This window comes from Salmo salar, chromosome ssa18 (genome assembly GCF_905237065.1).
Source record: "Salmo salar chromosome ssa18, Ssal_v3.1, whole genome shotgun sequence".
Taxonomy (NCBI): Eukaryota; Metazoa; Chordata; class Actinopteri; order Salmoniformes; family Salmonidae; genus Salmo; species Salmo salar.
The window spans coordinates 7,252,908-7,272,247 of NC_059459.1; the positions used below are offsets into that span (position 1 = coordinate 7,252,908).

The 19,340-nt window shown below is 42.3% G+C and overlaps 1 protein-coding gene across 5 annotated transcripts in view; it reads left to right on the top strand.

The window, feature by feature from the left end:
- Positions 1 to 19,340, top strand: part of mypn (myopalladin) — a 53,718-nt gene that overhangs the window by 8,516 nt on the left and 25,862 nt on the right. For all 5 annotated transcript variants that reach the window (XM_014154274.2, XM_014154272.2, XM_014154276.2 and 2 more), the window contains exons 3-7: positions 7,444 to 7,619; positions 7,822 to 7,873; positions 16,434 to 16,569; positions 16,675 to 16,914; positions 17,096 to 17,188. In XM_014154274.2, the coding sequence (XP_014009749.2) occupies positions 7,444 to 7,619; positions 7,822 to 7,873; positions 16,434 to 16,569; positions 16,675 to 16,914; positions 17,096 to 17,188 (697 nt within the window). The remainder of the gene's footprint in view (positions 1 to 7,443; positions 7,620 to 7,821; positions 7,874 to 16,433; positions 16,570 to 16,674; positions 16,915 to 17,095; positions 17,189 to 19,340) is intronic.

Sequence of the window (19,340 nt, forward strand, 5' to 3'; positions counted from 1 at the left end):
ACTCATACTTTCAAATTAGAACCTTACTCATTAGAAATGGCACGCTTTTCCAGTGATGTCCCCTACATACAGAACCAGTCAAACGTTTGGACAGACCTACTCATTCAAGGGTTTTTCTTTATTTGTACTATTTTCTACATTGTAGATTAATAGTGAAGACATGTTATGAAACGGTATTGGTCGGTCCCATGAATGAAACAAAACTGTAATGATTCATTAATTATGTCAATCTTAAATGAATCATTGTTTATTGTCACCGCGCTGGAGAGATTTCAACCAAGTCAATGCACCATAGTACACATGTCAATCAGGAGCTCCTCCTGGGCAGACCCAGCAGTTGTCTTTTATACGGCTATACACAGACAAGTTATATTTGCATGATTTAGCATAATTAATGAATCATTACAGTTTTGTTTCATTCATGTGACCGACCAATACTGTTTCATAACATGTAACAGACCAATAACAAGGCTTCGCCTCTGTAAGCTGAGGCCTTGAAACTGAGATATCTTTCGTTCGTTCTCAAAACACGGTCTGGACGTACTGCCAAATTGCAACTACTGATAGTGAGGATTTGTACAGTCAGCCACTTGCATGAACACAGAAATTGGTTTATAGAACAGCACATAAATAGAACACAGCAATTAGTTATAAAGAAAAGCACAAACATTCAAATTCCCATTACAGTAACCACCCTTTGCCTTGATGACAGCTTTGCACACTCTTGGCATTCTCTCAACCAGTTTTACCTGGAATACTTTTCCAACAGTCTTGAAGGAGTTCCCACATATGCTGAGCACTTGTTGGCTGCTTTTCCTTCACTCTGCGGTCCTTCTCATCCCAAACCATCTCAATTGGGTTAAGGTTGGGTGATCATTGGGGACTATCATTTGTTTTTCAACAGGACAATGACCCAAAACACACCTCCTGGCTGTGTAAGGGCTGTTTAAACAAGGAAAGTGATGGAGTGCTGCATCCGATGACTTGGTTTCCACAACCACCCGACCTCAACCCAATTGAGATGGTTTGGGATGAGTCTCAAGAGGAACTACTTTGAAAAACAGTGCTGCTTTTTGCTAAACATTGGGAGTTGTTGAAAATTTTTTGTCTATTGGTTCTACAGACAGATTAGTCTTCTCTTTTCAGCAGTAGGCATTTGCTTCCAAACTGTACGTTTTTCCCTCGATTGTATTTTGAAATTTGAAAAAGGCAAACAGTGCAAGCAACCATAGAAATATAATCCATAGATGGCAGTTCCGATTCAAGTCAGGCCTTGCAGCCATTGCTAGTGTACCCATGAGTTTAATAGTCAAATTGCCAGGGTAAGAGGTTCTAAAACTCTTCTATGGATTATGTCTATGGCCACAAAGCAACAAGCTGTATATTTGGCACCCATGCTGGCCAAATTGTGGCCTTCTCAACTGTGGGCAACTGGTATCTGCTAAAATAAAAGAAACACTTGAGTAAATGAGGGATACAAATAATATAATATACAGTGCCTTGCAAAAGTATTCATCCCCTTTGGCATTTTTCCTATTTTGTTGCATTACAACCTGTAATTTCAATGGATTTTTATTTGGATTTCATGTAATGGACATACACAAAATAGTCCAAATTGGTGAAGTGAAATGAAAAAAATAACTTGTTTCAAAAAATGTAAAAAAATTCAAACGGAAAAGTGGTGCGTGAATATGTATTCACCACCTTTTTATGAAGCCCCTAAATAAGATCTAGTGCAACCAATTACCTTCAGAAGTCACATAATTAATTAAATAAAGTCCACCTGTGTGCAATCTAAGTGTCACATGATCTCTCATATGATCTCAGTATATATACACCTGTTCTGAAAGGCCCCAGAGTCTGCAACACCACTAAGCAAGTGGCACCACCAAGCAAGTGGCACTATGAAGACCAAGGAGCTCTCCAAACAGGTCAGGGACAAAGCTGTGGAGAAGTACAGATCAGGGTTGGGTTATAAAAAAATATCAGAAACGTTGAACATCCCACAGAGCAGCATTAAATCCATTATTAAAAAATGTAAAGAATATGGCACCACAACAAACCTACCAAGAGAGGGCCTCCCACCAAAACTCATAGACTAGGCAAGGAGGCCATTAATCAGAGAGACAACAAAGAGACCAAAGATAACCCTGAAGGAGCTGCAAATCTCCACAGTGGAGATTGGAGTATCTGTCCATAGGACCACTTTAAGCCAAACACCCCACAGAGCTGGGCTTTATGGAAGAGTGGCCAGAAAAAAGCAATTGCTTAAAGAAAAAAATAAGCCAACACGTTTGGTGTTCGCCAAAAGGCATGTGGGAGACTCCCCAAACATATGGAAGAAGGTACTCTGGTTAGATGAGACTAAAATTGAGGTTTTTGGCCATCAAGGAAAACGTCATGTCTGGCACAAACCCAACACCTTTCATCACCTCTAGGACACCATCCCCACAGTGAAGCATGGTGGTGGCAGCATCATGCTGTGGGGATGTTTTTCATTGGCAGGGACTGGGAAACTGGTCAAAATTGAAGGAATGATGGATGCCACTAAATACAGGGAAATTCTTGAGGGAAACCTGTTTCACTCTTCCAGAGATTTGAGACTGGGACGGAGGTTCACCTTCCAGCAGGACAATGACCTTAAGCATACTGCTAAAGCAACACTTGAGTGGTTTAAGGGGAAACAATTAAATGTCTTGGAATGGCCTAGTCAAAGCCCAGACCTCAATCCAATTGAGAGTCTGTGGAATGACTAAGATTGCTGTACACCAGAAGAACCCATCCAACTTGAAGGAGCTGGAGCAGTTTTGCCTTGAAGAATGGGCAAAAATACCAGTGGCTAGATGTGCCAAGCTTGTAGAGACATACCCCCAAGAGACTTGCAGCTGTAATCACTGCAAAAGGTGACTCTACAAAGTATTGTCCTGGCATGGTTTAGGTCCACTTGTAGAATTTATGCCAAGGTGCATTGAAGCTGTTCTGGCAGATTGTGGTGGCCAAACACCATTTTAAGAAACTATGACGGTGTTTCCTTAATTTTTTATTTATTTAACAAACCAAGTCAGTGAAGAACAAATTCTTATTTACAATGATGGCCTAACCCGGATGACTCTGGGCCAATTGTGCGGCGCTCTATGGGACTCCCAATCACGGCTGGTTGTGATACAGGGTGGAATCGAACCAGGGTCTGTAGTGATGCCTCTAGTACTGAGATGCAGTGCCTTATGCTCTCTGGTGTATTTTCAACATTGAGAGCGGGCTCCTGTGGTTGGATAAAAAAACGAAATAAATAAATAAAACAATTATTCTTTATTTTTTCCCCTATTGGGCTCCCTATGGGCTTGGGCCCAGCCCCTGACTCACACAATTGACTAGCCACATTTATTTATTATGCAGTTTTTTTTAAATCAGTTACCCTATCAAGGCAGGACACCCCAGTTACCCATGTGTGCACGATACCTCCTCTCCTTCCCGCATCTATCGATTAGCAGAGCGGCAGCAGCAGGTTGTCTACAGTCATTGAGAGCGGGCTCCTGAATACTCCTGTGGTTGGCTCTGGACCAGGATCTCTTTGTACTTTGCTCTGTTCCTCTTTCCCTCGATCCTGTCTAGTTTCCCAGTCCATGCCGCTGAAAAACATCCTCACAGCATGATACTACCACCACCATGCTTCACCATAGGGATGGTGCCAGGTTTCCTCCAGATGTGGCGCTTGGCATTCAGGCCAAAGAGTTCAATCTTGGTTTCATCAGACCAGAGAATCTTGTTTCTCATGGTCTGAGAGTCCTTTAGGTGCCTTTTGGCAAACCCCAAGTGGGCTGGCAGGTCCATTTTAATGAGGAGTGGCTTCTGTCTCACCCATCTACCATAAAGGCCTGATTGGTGGAGTGCTGAAGAGATGGTTGGCCTTCAGGAAAAATCTCCCATCTCAACAAAGGAACTCTGGAGCTTTGTCAGAGGGACCATCGGATTCTTGGTCACCTCCCTGACCAAGGCCCTTCTCCCCAAATTGCTCAGTTTGGCCTGGCGGCCAGCTCTAGGAAGAGTCTTGGTGGTTCCAAACTTGTGTTCTTGGGGACTTTCAATGCTGCAGAAATGTTTTGCTACCCTTCCCCAGATCTGTGCCTCGACACAATCCTGTCTCGGAGCTCTACGGACAATTCCTTCGACCTCATGGCTTGGTTTTTGCTCTGACATGCACTGTCAACTGTGGGACCTTTTATATAGACAGGTTTGTGCTTTTCCAAATCATGGGGCTCCCGAGTGGCGCAGCGGTCTAAGGCACTGCATCTCAGGCCTTGAGGCGTCACTACAGACCCTGGTTCGAGTCCAGGCTGAATCACAACCGGCCGTGATTGGGAGTCCCATAGGGCGGCGCACAATTGGCCCAGCGTCGTCCAGGTTTGGCCGTGGTAGTCCTCTCCGTAACAGGAAGGACAGTAGTAGTTACCTTGACAGGTACAGATGAAGTGACTACCTGGCAAGATGGCAGTGAGGTGGCCTCCTGTAGCTGTTCTTTAGTACAGATGGGTGTGTCTTCCTCACAAACAGACACAGCACAGACCACTGAATGTAAAGATGGAGCAGCCGGTTGAGCTGAGGTCCTCTGCAGCCTTTAGGTTTACAGGGGAAACAGGATACATTGTAACTAACCAGGTCACACTGGGCTAGAATTATTTTTACAGTGTTGAAGTGCCTTCAGAAAGTATTCATACCCCATGACTTATTCCACATTTTGTTGTGTTACAACCTGAATTCCAAATAGATTAAATTGGTTTTCTTTCCACATCATGACAAAGTGAAAACATGTTTTTACAAATGTTTGCAAATGTATCGAAAATGAAAGAAATAACTAATTTACATAAGTATTCATCACACGCCGGATACTAGAAGCAACTTTGGCAGCAATTACAGCGGTGATTCTTTCTGGGTAAGCCTGTAAGAGCTTTCCACACCTGCATTGTGCAACATTTGCCCATTATTATAAAAAAAAATCTTCAAGCTCTGTCAAATTGGTTGTTGATCATTGCCATTTTCAGGTCTTGCCATATGTTTCTAAGTAGATTTAAATCAAAACTGTAACTCGGCCACTCAGGAACACTCAGACCCTGGTTCGATTCCAGGCTGTATCATAACCGGACGTAATTGGGAGTCCCATAGGGTGGCGCACAATTTGGCCCAGCGTCATACAGGTTATGGTTTGGCCGGGGTAGGCCGTCATTGTAAATAAGAATTTGTTCTTAACTGACTTGCCTAGTTAAATAAAGGTTAAAAAATAAAAAATTCCCATCAATAGAATTTACCACAGGTGCTCCAATGAAGTTGTAGAAACACCTCAAGGATGATCAATGGAAGCAGAATGCACCTGAGCTCAATTTTCACCTGAGCTCATTTGCTTAGATAATCCATCCACCTGACAGGTGTGGCATATCAAGAAGCTAATTAAACAGCACATTACACAGGTGCACCTTGTACTGGGGACAGTAAAAGGCCACTCTAAAATATGCAGTTTTGTCACACAACACAATGCCACAGATGTCTCAAGTTATGAGGAAGCGTGCAATTGGCATGCTGACTGCAGGAATGTCCACCAGCATTTTTTGCCAGATAATTGAATGTTAATTTCTCTACCATAAGCTGCCTCCAATGTTGTTTTAGAGAATTTGGCAGTACGTCCAACCAGCCTCACAGCCACAGACCATGTGTATGGCATCGTGTGGGCGAGCGGTTTGCTGATGTCAACATTGTGAACAGAATGCCCCATGGTGGCGGTGGGGTTATGGTATGGGCAGGCACGTCCCTACTTTTTTTTTTTAAGGTATCTGTGACCAACAGATGCATATCTGTATTCCCAGTCATGTGAAATCCGTAGATTACGGCCTAATGAATTTATTTCATTTGACTGATTTCCTTATATGAACTGTAACTCAGTAAAATCTTTGAAATTGTTGCATGATGTGTTTATGTTCTTGTTCTGTATATATACCAAAATGATTAAGATCTGATCATTTGAACATTTATTCACGACTTCATATTCTTGAAATATGTAAAAAAAACAGTAACCTCGTGTCCATAGACTAAATATAGTACGATACAGAAACATCTGTAGTTCACAAAAGATAATGAGTTGCATCATATATTTGACATATTTGGGCTTAGTACAGGTCAAATACTGTAGCAATATTATATGCTTTTAAACAATTTCATTCTGAAATGCGTTTCAATATACATATGCTGAAGTCATTTTAATGAAAAAAAAAAGAAATAAAAGAAATCCCAACTTTAATACTGCAGGTATGATAGATAATCACAATCTTAAAATGTCAATGTGGCCTGTGTAGGCACTTGTACTAACTATGTTGGTACTGACTTTCTTACATTTAAACCAAACAGATTTTTTTCTGTGGCACTGGCACACTTTGATATTGTACTAAATATAGTACATGGACTTGAATTGAAATCATCTCTGATCAAATGAGTGTCTTTATGATGTTTTCCATTCTAGCAGGTCGAGGACTTCATTCATATCATACTGGAACTAGTAGCCAGTTTTTACACCTAGCATGAAAGACAACCTCATGTAAATTCACTCTTGAACATCTCTAACGGAATATTGAAGTAAAAAATGTAAAAGTAGCGAGACCTTTTCTATATCACGTCTTTTGAGGTGTACTTCAAAAAGTATTCACACCACTTGATTTAAAAAAATATATATTGTGTTAGCCTGAATTTAAATAGATTATATTGCGTCACTGGCTTACACACAATACCCCATAATGTCAAAGTGGAATTAGGTTTTTAGAAATGTTTACAAATTAATTACAAATTAAAAGCTGAAATGTCTTGAGTCAATAAGTAGTCAACCCTTTTGTTATGGAAAGCCTAAATATGTTCAGGTGTAGAAATGTCACAGTCAGGAACAGTAGTCAATTTGTTATCTTAAGAATTTTGCTCATTTTCAATTTACATCAATCCATATTGCCAGATAGTAAGTGGTAACTAAGTGCTCATTTGGCATTGTGGTGTGGTGGCTTCTTGTTTTAAAGTGAAAGAGAGCTCACTAGAACTTTTTCCCAAGACCTGATTGTGGCTACACTTACTGGCAGTTGGCCAGATATACACACTGGGTCAAGACACTCACCACGTACACTAATGAGCTTTGACTGTCGGAGAGTTGCTAACACAGAAAAGTTGTTAGGTTTTTTTCAAACATAACATCACTTTATATTTTAAAGTTGAAACACTCACCACGTACACTAATAAGCTATGACTGTCGGAGGGTTGCTAATGCATAAAAGTTGTTCGTTTTTTTTCAAATATAACATCAATTTATATTTTAAAGTTGAAACGGTTACATCATTTTTGACTGATTATGCTCAATGGGCTCAATCCCTAATGTGATGATGACACTAAAAGGAGCATATGCATTTTGTGGCTTTCCAGGTGGTTTTGTGAGGGGAAGGAGCTGGAGAACAGCCCTGACATTCAGATCGTCAACAACAGCGAGTTGCACTCTCTGATCATTGCCGAGGCGTTCGAGGAAGACACGGGGCGGTACTCTTGCTTTGCTTCCAACTTCTACGGCACAGACTCGACATCTGCAGAAATCTACATCGAAGGTGAGCATTGAGTTTTGACCTTTAAGTCAAGTGACCCGTCTAGAGTGCATAGTCACATAAAGATGTAATGCTGATGTAATTAATTTGTACCTCTTCTGGTTCAAATGTTTCATTTTCAATTAAAACATATTAATATAGACAATCATACTAAGATCAACCCTACTGTTGAGCTCTACATCACTCTCTTTTATGTGTTTTACAGGCGCCTCCTCTACAGATTCGGAGGGGGAACAACATTTTGAACATGTAGCACAGTGAGTACACTACTCTTCCGCTACTCAAAATAGAATTGGAAAATATTTAATTGCGGCAGTGAAAGCAAGATTGAAATACTTCAACATATAGTGCCTTCAGAAAGTATTCATACTCCTTGACTTTTTCCACATTTTGTTGTGTAACAGCTTGAATTTAAAATTGATTAAATTGAGATTTTTTTGGTAACTGGCCTACACACACAATAGCCCATAATGGGCTATTATATTTTACATTAGTTATCTTTTGTTTGTTTTTAGTCCCACCCTTCAGCTCCCCTCAACCCCTCCCACCTACAGTGCATTCGGAAAGTATTCAGACCCCTTCCCTTTTTCCACATTTTGTTACGTTACATCCTTTTTCTAAAATGTATTAAATAAAAAAAAATCTTCATCATTCTACACACAATACCCCATAATGACAAAGCGAAAACAGATTTACAAAAGTATTCAGACCCCTTCCCTTTTTCCACATTTTGTTACATTACATCCTTTTTCTAAAATGTATTAAATAAAACATTTTCTTCATCATTCTACACACAATACCCCATAATGACAAAGCGAAAACAGATTTACAAAAGTATTCAGACCCTTTGCTATGAGACTCGAAATTGAGCTCAGGTGAATCCCGTTTCCATTGATCATCCTTGAGATGTTTTTACAATTTAATTGGAGTCCACCTGTGGTAAATTCAATTGATTGGACATGATTTGGAAAGGCACACACCTGTCTATATAAGGTCTCACAGTTAACAGTGCATGTCAGAGCAAAAACCATGAGGTTGAAGGAATTGTCCGTAGAGCTCCGAGACAGGATTGCGTTGAGGCACAGATCTGGGGAAGGGTACCAAAAAATGTTTGCAGCATTGAAGGTCTGCAAGAACACAGTGGCCTCCATTGTTAAATGGAAGAAGTTTGGAACCACCAAGACTCTACCTAGAGCTGACCGCCTGGCCAAACTGAGCAATCGGGGGAGAAGGGCCAAGAACCCGATGGTCACTCTGACTTTGATCTAGAGTTCCTCTGTGGAGATGGGAGAACTTTCCAGAAGGACAACCATCTCTGCAGCACTTTTGGAGTTTGCCAAAAGGCACCTAAAGACTCTAAGACCAACAATATTCTCTGGTCTGATGAAACCAAGATTGAACTCTTTGGCCTGAATGCCAAGCGTCACGTCTGCAGGAAACCTGGCACCATCCCTATGGTGAATCATGGTGGTGGCAGCATCATGCTGTGGGGATGTTTTTCAGCGGCAGGGACTGGGAGACTAGTCAGGATCAAGGCATAGATGAACGGAGCAAAGTACAGAGAGATCCTTGATGAAAACCTGCTTCATAGCGCTCAGGACTTCAGACTGGGGCAAATGTTCATCTTCCAACAGGACAACGACCCTAAACACAAAGTTAAGACAACGCAGGAATGGTTTCGGGACAAGTTTCTGAATGTCCTTGAGTAGCAGAGCCAGAGCCCTGACCTGAACCCGATCAAACATCTTTAGAGAGACCTGAAAATAGCTGTGCGGCAATGCTCCTCATCCAACCTGAGTGCTTGAGAGGATCTGCAGAGAAGAATGGAATAAAACCCCTAAATACAGGTGTTGCAAGCTTGTAGCGTCATACCCAAGAAGACTCAAGGCTGTAATCGCTGCCAAAGGTGCTTCAACAAAGTACTTAGTAAAGGGTCTGAATACTTTTGTAAATGTGATATTTCAGTTTTTTTATTTTTAATAAATTGGCAAACATTTAAAAAAAAAAATTCCTTTGTTATTATTGGGTATTGTGTGGAGATTGATAAAAAAAATGTTTTAATCAATTTTAGAACAAGGTTGTATCTTGTCAAAATGTGGAAAAAGTCAAAGGGTCTGAATACTTTCCGAAAGCAATGTATATAACATTCTACTGGTTGCAAGAATTTTGTATAATAATTGAAATTGAAAAACTATGTTGTTTTGAATCACGGCGTCATTTTGTGTATCAGTTCATAAACCATGTGCCATAGAATCGGTAAATCGAAAATCTCTTCCAACTATTTTGCAATCTGGATGGCACAGCTGCCAATTTTTTGCTGCATAAATTAAACTGGTTTACATTTTTATTTATCACAATTTTCTTTAACCAATTTTGGTCTTTAATGCTGGGCCAACAGACAAGTTTCTTACTTTCTCCCTCTTCCACTTGCCTCTTCCATTTTTGCAGTAATGCTGCAAGTAGTTGGTTGTAATTTTGGATAGAGCAGACATTTCCATATAAACTCAGCAAAAAAATAAATGTCCCTTTTTCAGGACCCAGTCTTTCAAAGAATTCATAAAAATCCAAATAACTTCACAGATCTTCATTTTAAAAGGTTTAAACACTGTTTCCCGTGCTTGTTCAATGAATCATAAGCAATTAATGAACATGCACCTGTGGAACGGTCGTTAAGACACTAACACACTGCAGACGGTAAACAAATAAGGTCACAGTTATGAAAACTTAGGACACTAAAGAGGCCTTTCTACTGACTCTGAAAAACACCAATAGAAAGATGCCCAGGGTCCCTGCTCATCTGTGTGAACGTGCCTTAGGCATGCTGCAAGGAAGCATGAGGACTGCAGATGTGGTCAGGGCAATAAATTGCAATGTCCGTACTGTGAGACGCCTAAGACAGCGCTATAGGGAGACAGGACGGACAGCTGATCGTCCTCGCAGTGGCAGACCACGTGTAACAACACTTGCACATCCAAACATCACACCTGCGGGACAGGTACAGGATGGCAACAACAACTGCCCGAGTTTCACCAGGAAAGCACCATCCCTCCATCAGTGCTCAGACTGTCCGCAATAGGCTGAGAGAGGTTGGACTGAGGGCTTGTAGCCCTGTTGTAAGGCAGATCCTCACCAGACCCACCGTCAACAAACCCACCGTCGCTGGACCAGACAGGACTGGCAAAAAGTGCTCTTTACTGACGAGTCACGGTTTTGTCTCACCAGGGGTGATGGTCGGATTCGCGTTTATTGTCGAAGGAATGAGCTTTACACTGAGGCCTGTACTCTGGAGCGGGATCGATTTGGAGGTGGAGGGTCCCGTCATGGTCTGGGGCGGTGTGTCACAGCATCATCGGGCTGAGCTTGTTGTCATTGCAGGCAATCTCAACACTGTGCATTACAGGGAAGACATCCTCCTCCCTCATGTGGTACCCTTCCTGCAGGCTCATCCTGACATGACCCTCCAGCATGACAATGCCACCAGCCATACTGCTCATTCTGTGCGTGATTTCCTGCAAGACAGGAATGTCAGTGTTCTGCCATTGCCAGCGAAGAGCCCGGGTCTCAGTCCCATTGAGCACATCTGGGACCTGTTGGATCGGAGGGTGAGGGCTAGGGCCATTCCCCCAGAAATGTCCGGGAACTTGCAGGTGCCTTGGTGGAAGAGTGGGGTAACATCTCACAGCAAGAACTGGCAAATCTGGTGCAGTTCATGAGGAGGAAATGCACTGCAGTACTTAATGCAGCTGGTGGCCACACCAGATACTGACTGTTACTTTTGATTTTGACCCCCTTTTGTTCAGGGACACATTATTAAATTTCTGTTAGTCACATGTCTGTGAAACTTGTTCAGTTTATGTCTCAGTTGTTGAATTTTGTTGTGTTCATACAAATACACTGCTCAAAAAAATAAAGGGAACACTTAAACAACACAATGTAACTCCAAGTCAATCACACTTCTGTGAAATCAAACTGTCCACTTAGGAAGCAACACTGATTGACAATACATTTCACATGCTGTTGTGCAAATGGAATAGACAACAGGTGGAAATTATAGACAATTAGCAAGACACCCCCAATAAAGGAGTGGTTCTGCAGGTGGGGACCACAGACCACTTCTCAGTTCCTATGCTTCCTGGCTGATGTTTTGGTCACTTGTGAATGCTGGCGGTGCTTTCACTCTAGTGGTAGCATGAGACGGAGTCTACAACCCACACAAGTGGCTCAGGTAGTGCAGCTCATCCAGGATGGCACATCAATGCGGGCTGTGGCAAGAAGGTTTGCTGTGTCTGTCAGCGTAGTGTCCAGAGCATGGAGGCGCTACCAGGAGACAAGCCAGTACATCAGGAGACGTGGAGGAGGCCGTAGGAGGGCAACAACCCAGCAGCAGGACCGCTACCTCCGCCTTTGTGCAAGGAGGAGCAGGAGAAGCACTGCCAGAGCCCTGCAAAATGACCTCCAGCAGGCCACAAATGTGCATGTGTCTGCTCAAACGGTCAGAAACAGACTGCATGAGGGTGGTATGAGGGCCCTACGTCCACAGGTGGGGGTTGTGCTTACAGCCCAACACCATGCAGGACGATTGGCATTTGCCAGAGAACACCAAGATTGGCAAATTCGCCACTGGCGCCCTGTGCTCTTCACAGATGAAAGCAGGTTCACACTGAGCACGTGACAGACGTGACAGAGTCTGGAGACGCCGTGGAGAACGTTCTGCTGTCTGCAACATCCTCCAGCATGACCGGTTTGGCGGTGGGTCAGTCATGGTGTGGGGTGGCATTTCTTTGGGGGGCTGCACAGCCCTCCATGTGTTCGCCAGAGGTAGCCTGACTGCCATTAGGTACCGAGATGACATCCTCAGACACCTTGTGAGACCATATGCTGGTGCGGTTGGCCCTGGGTTCCTCCTAATGCAAGACAATGCTAGACCTCATGTGGCTGGAGTGTGTCAGCAGTTCCTGCAAGAGGAAGGCATTGATGCTATGGACTGGCCCGCCCGTTCCCCAGACCTGAATCCAATTGAGCACATCTGGGACATCATGTCTCGCTCCATCCACCAACGCCACGTTGCACCACAGACTGTCCAGGAGTTGGCGGATGCTTTAGTCCAGGTCTGGGAGGAGATCCCTCAGGAGACCATCCGCCACCTCATCAGGAGCATGCCCAGGGATTGTAGGGAGGTCATACAGGCACGTGGAGGCCACACACACTACTGAGCCTCATTTTGACTTGTTTTAAGGACATTACATCAAAGTTGGATCAGCCTGTAGTGTGGTTTTCCACTTTAATTTTGAGTGTGACTCCAAATCCAGACCATGGGTTGATAAATTGGATTTCCATTGATTATTTTTGTGTGATTTTGTTGTCAGCACATTCAACTATGTAAAGAAAAAAGTATTTAATAAGATTATTTATTTCATTCAGATCTAGGATGTGTTGTTTAAGTGTTCCCTTTATTTTTTTGAGCAGTATATTTTTTATGATATACTCTTTGTAAATAATATCATAAATAGGACTGGTGAGGTTATTTCACACACTCAGCAAACAAAGAAGTGTCCTCTCATGGTCAGCTGCATTTATTTTCAGCAAACTTAACATGTGTAAATATACTGATCAAAAAAATAAAGGGAACACTTAAACAACACATCCTAGATCTGAATGAAAGAAATAATCTTATTAAATAAGCACAACCCCCACCTGTGGACGTCGGGCCCTCATACCACCCTCATGGAGTCTGTTTCTGACCGTTTGAGCAGACACATGCACATTTGTGGCCTGCTGGAGGTCATTTTGCAGGGCTCTGGCAGTGCTTCTCCTGCTCCTCCTTGCACAAAGGCGGAGGTAGCGGTCCTGCTGCTGGGTTGTTGCCCTCCTACGGCCTCCTCCACGTCTCCTGATGTACTGGCTTGTCTCCTGGTAGCGCCTCCATGCTCTGGACACTACGCTGACAGACACAGCAAACCTTCTTGCCACAGCCCGCATTGATGTGCCATCCTGGATGAGCTGCACTACCTGAGCCACTTGTGTGGGTTGTAGACTCCGTCTCATGCTACCACTACAGGGAAAGCACCGCCAGCATTCAAAAGTGACCAAAACATCAGCCAGGAAGCATAGTAACTGAGAAGTGGTCTGTGGTCCCCACCTGCAGAACCACTCCTTTATTGGGGGTGTCTTGCTAATTGCCTATAATTTCCACCTGTTGTCTATTCCATTTGCACAACAGCATGGGAAATGTATTGTCAATCAGTGTTGCTTCCTAAGTGGACAGTTTGATTTCACAGAAGTGTGATTGACTTGGAGTTACATTGTGTTGTTTAAGTGTTCCCTTTATTTTTTTGAGCAGTGTATATATAATAATTCTGTTTTTTTATCAGTTAGTATATTTCAGTTTAACCATAATATTTGTTGTAATATTTTTTCTGTCTTTTCTGGTGGATTAAACTGAAATTGCAACCAACTTTATATGGCTTATTTTAAAAATAGAATGGGTGAGCCATTCTTGCTAATCTGCTAGAGAACTAGTTTGGATTTAAGTATTGATTTTGTATGACTGACGGCTTTAGTGAGAGGTCTTGACGTTCCAAATAAAATGGAATATCTTTTGCTCATATAATTTAAAAAACAAGTTGTTAGTTGTAGGCAGGGTCATAAGCAAATAGGTAAACTGGGATATGACTAAAGAGTTAATAAGAGTGATTTTTCCACAAATAGACAGGTATTTTCCTTTCCATGGTGGCAAGATCTTATCTAGTTTTGCTAACTTTCTATTAAAATGTATTGTAGTGAGATAATTTCTTTCTTTCGGGATATAAATACCGTGTATGTCCACTTCACCGTCAGACCATTTTATTGGTAAACTACACGGTAATGTAAAATAAAAAATAAAAATTGTGATCCAATACGTAATATAGTACACTAATCATAATTTGGTTGTAATCCAGAGAGGTCCAAAAAATTATCTAGATCCTCTATGAGGCTATGGAGGGATCAAAACTGTGGATTTAAAAGAAAATATTAATCTTCAGCGTACAATGACACTTTTGTTTTTAAACCCTGGATTTCTAGCCCCTTGATATTATTGTTGAATCTGATTTTAATAGGTAACATTTCGATGGACATAATAAATAGATATGCCGATAGTGGCCTTTTTTTTTTTATTAAAAGCTGAAATGTCGAGAGTCAATAAGTATTCAATCCCTTTGTTTTGGCAAGCCTAAATAATTTCAGGTCTAAAAATGTGCTTAATAAGTGACATAATAAGTTGCATGGACTCACTCTGTGTGCAATAATAGTCACATGGACTCACTCTGTGTGCAATAATAGTGTTTAACATGATTTTTGAATGACTACCTCAACTGTACCCCGACACATACAATTATCTGTAAGTACCCTTAGTCGAGCAGTGAATCTCAAACATATATTCAACCACAAAGACCAGGAAGGTTTTTTAATGCCTCGCAAAGGGCACCTATTGGTAGATGGGTATAAAAAAAAGTAGACCGTGGCTATCTATTTGAGCATAGTGAAGTTATTAATTACACTTTGGATGGTGTGTAAATACACCCAGTCACTACGAAGATACAGGCGTCCCTCCTAACTCAGTTGGAGGAGAGGAAGGATACCACTCAGGGATTTCACCATAAGGCTAATAGTGACTTTACAACAGTTAAAGAGTTTAATGGCTGTGATAGGAGAAAACTGAAGATGGATCAACAACATTGTAGTTACTCTACAATACTAACCTATTGACAAAGAGAAAAGATGGAAGGCTGTACAGAATACAAATGCATCCTGTTTGCAACAAGGCACTAAAGTAAAACTGCAAGAAACCTGGCAGAGCAATTCACTTTTTGTCCTGAATACAAAGTGTTATATTTGGGACAAATCCAATACAACACATTACTAAGTACCACTCTCCATATTTTCAAGCATAGTGGTGGCTGCATCATGTTATTGGTATGCTTGTAATCGTTAAGGACTGGGGAGTTTTTCAGGATAAAAAATAAACGGAATGGAGCTAAGCACAGGCAAAATCCTAGAGGAGAACCTGGTTCAAAACCATTTTTGTATTTTTGTTATTTAACCTTCATTTAACTAGGCAAGTCAGTTAAGAACAAATACTTATTTACAATGACGGCCTACCCCGGCCAAACCCTAACCCGTATGATGCTGGGCCAATTGTGCGCCACCCTTTGGGACTCCCAATCACGGCCGGTAATGATACAGCCTGGAATCAAACCAGGGTCTGTAGTGACGCCTCTAGCACTGAGATGCAGTGCCTTAGACCGTTGCACCACTCAGGAGCCCACGAGTGTTCCTGAGTGGCCGAGTTACAGCTTTGATTTAAACCTACTTGAAAATCTATGGCAAGACCTGAAAAGGGCAATGATCAACAACCAATTTGACAGAGCTTGAAGAATTTTTTGAATAATAATGGCCAATGTTGCACAATGCGGGTTTGGAAAGCTCTTACAGACTTACCCAGAAAGAATCACCACTGTAATTGTTGCTTCTAGAAAGAATCACCGCTGTAGTTGTTGCTTCTAGTATTGACTCAGGGTTGTGATGAATACTTATATAAATTAGTTATTTCTTTCATTTTCAATACATTTGTAAACATTTCTAAAAACATCTCTTCACTTTGTCATTATGTGTAATTTATTTGGAATTCAGGCTGTAACAAAACAAAATGTGGAATAAGTCATGGGGTATGAATACTTTCTGAAGGCACTGTATGTAACTTCAACACTGTAAAAATAATTCTAGCCCAGTGTGACCTGGTTAGTTACAATGTATCCTGTTTCCCCTGTAAACCTAAAGGCTGCAGAGGACCTCAGCTCAACCGACTGCTCCATCTTTACATTCAGTGGTCTGTGCTGTGTCTGTTTGTGAGGAAGACACACCCATCTGTACTAAAGAACATCCACAGGAGGCCACCTCACTGCCATCTTGCCAGGTAGTCACTTCATCTGTACCTGTCAAGGTAACTACTACTGTCCTTCCTGTTACGTAGGTGACAGCAACACTCACCCAGGTGACGTTTACATTGTCCCCTGCCCAGGAGACGTCAGCACCGTTACCTGTCCAGTTAGTCTGTACTCTAGATCTACCACCTGTGGACATAGTGCCAGTACTGGCACAGGAGGTATCAACACGGTCCCTGCCAACACTGTCACCTGTCCCAGTGACGTCCGCAACATTACAGACAAAGACAGTCACTACCACGGCACTACCACTAACCCAGGTGGTTTCCTCTACACTGCCTGCCCAGGTGGCTCCCATGCAGATGACTCTATCTGAGGTAATGTTCTGCTGAAAACCCTCTGGCTGCTGAATATACTGCAAACATTGAAATGGAAATTCCAGATATCTGAAATATGTCTAACTTTCCTTTCTACTCAGCAATCTTTATTCAAGTACTTAACAATAATGTATATTTGTGTTTGGTTACTTAAATGATGGAATCCTTTTTTTTTTTTTAGAACCTAAACGGTGACAGCTATAACCTAGGTCTAGACGTCTATCCTCAAGGTCTAGACGGGAGGCCGATCATCGCTGCCCCTGTTTTCACAAAGGTACCCTACTAATGTTATCCATACTATTAATAATTAGAAGATACAGTATGTACAATGTCAACTTCACCACCAAGCAAAAAAACATGATATTATCTTATATACAGTGCCTTCAGAAAGTATTCATAACCCTTGACTTATTCCACATTTTGTTGTGTTATAGTCTGAATTCAAAATTGATTAAATATATGTATTTTCTCACTCATCTACAAACAATACCCGACAATTACAAAGTGAAAACATGTTTTCAGACATTTCCTTTGTAGCAGCACCTTTGACAGTGATTACAGCTGTGAGTCTTTCTGGGTAAGTCTCTTTGAGCTTTCCACTCCTGGATTGTACGATATTTGCATATAATAATTGTTTTCAAAAAATCGAATCAAATTGTATTGGTCAAATACACATATTTAGAAGATGTAATTGCGGGTGTAGTTAAATGCTTGTTTTCCTTGCTCCAACAGTACAGTAGTATCTAACAATTCACAACAATACACACAAATCTATAAGTAAAAGAATGGAATTAAGAAATATATAAGTATTAGATCGAGCAATGTCGGAGTGGCATTGACTAAAATACAGTAGAATAGAATACAGTATATACGAATGAGATGAGTAAAGCAGTACGTAAATATTATTTAAACATTATTAAAGTGACTAGTGTTCCATTATTAAAGTGGCCAGTGATTCCAAGTCTATGTATATAGGGCAGCAGCCTCTAAGGTGCAGGGTTGCGTAACCGGGTGGAAGCCAGATAGTGATGGCTATTTAACAGTCTGATGGCCTTGAGATAGAAGCTGTTTTTCAGTCTCTCAGTCCCAGCTTTGATGCACCTGTACTTTCTGGATGGTAGAGTGGTGAACAGGCCATGGCTCGGGTGGTTGTTGACTTTGATGATCTTTTTGGCCTTCCTGTGACACCGGGTGCTGTAGGTGTCCTGGAGGGCAGGTAGTTTGCCCCCGGTGATGCATTGGGCAGACCGCACCTCCCTCTGGAGACCCCTGCGGTTGTGGGCGGTGCAGTTGCCGTACCAGTTGGTGATACAGCCTGACAAGTTTGTAAGGGTTTTAGGGGCCAAGCCAAATTTCTTCAGCCTCCTGAGGTTGAAGAGGCACTATTGTGCCTTCTTCACCACACTGTCTGTGTGGGTGGACCATTGCAGATCGTCAGTGATGTGTACAGCGAGGAACTTGAAGATTTCCACCTTCTCCACTGCTGTCCCGTCGATATGGATATGGGAGTGCTCCCTCTGCTGTTTCCCAAAGTCCACAATCAGCTCATTTATTTTGTTGACGTTGAGTGAGAGGTTATTTTCCTGGCACCACTCTCCCAGGGCCCTCACCTTCTCCCTGTAGACTGTCTCGTCATTGTTGGTAATCAGGCCTACTACTGTTGTGTCATCTGCAAACATGATGATTGAGTTGGAGGCGTGGCCACGCAGTCATGGGTGAACAGGGAGTACAAGAGGGGGCTGAGCACGCACCCTTGTGGGGCCCCTGTGTTGAGGATCAGCGAAGTGGAGGTGTTGTTTCCCACCTTCACCATCTGGGGGCGGCCGATCAGGAAGTCCAGGACTCAGTTGCACAGGGCGGGATCAAGACCCAGGGCCCCGAGCTTAATGATGAGCTTGGAGGGTAATATGATGTTGAATGCTGAGCTATAGTCAATGAACAGCATTCTTACATAGGTATTCCTCTTGTCCAGATGGGATAGGGCAGTGTGCAATGCGATGGCGATTGCATCGTCTGTGGATCTATTGGGGCGGTAAGCAAATTGAAGTGGGTCTAGGGTGTCAGGTAAGGTAGAGGTTATATGATCCTTAACAAGTCTCTCAAAGCACTTCATGATGACAGAAGTGAGTGCTACGAGGCGATAGTCAGTTACCTTTGCTTTCTTTGGTACAGGAACAATGGTGGACATCTTGAAGCATGTGGGGACAGCAGACTGGAATAGGGAGAGATTGAATATGTCCGTAAACACTCCAGCCAGCTGGTCTGCGCATGCTCTGAGGACGCGTCTAGGGATGCCGTCTGGGCTGGCAGCCTTGCGAGGGGTAACATGCTTAAATTACTTACTCACGTCGGCCACAGAAAAAAAGCTCTTCAAGCTTTGTCAAATTGGTTGTTGATCATTGTCAGACAACCATTTTCAGGTCTTG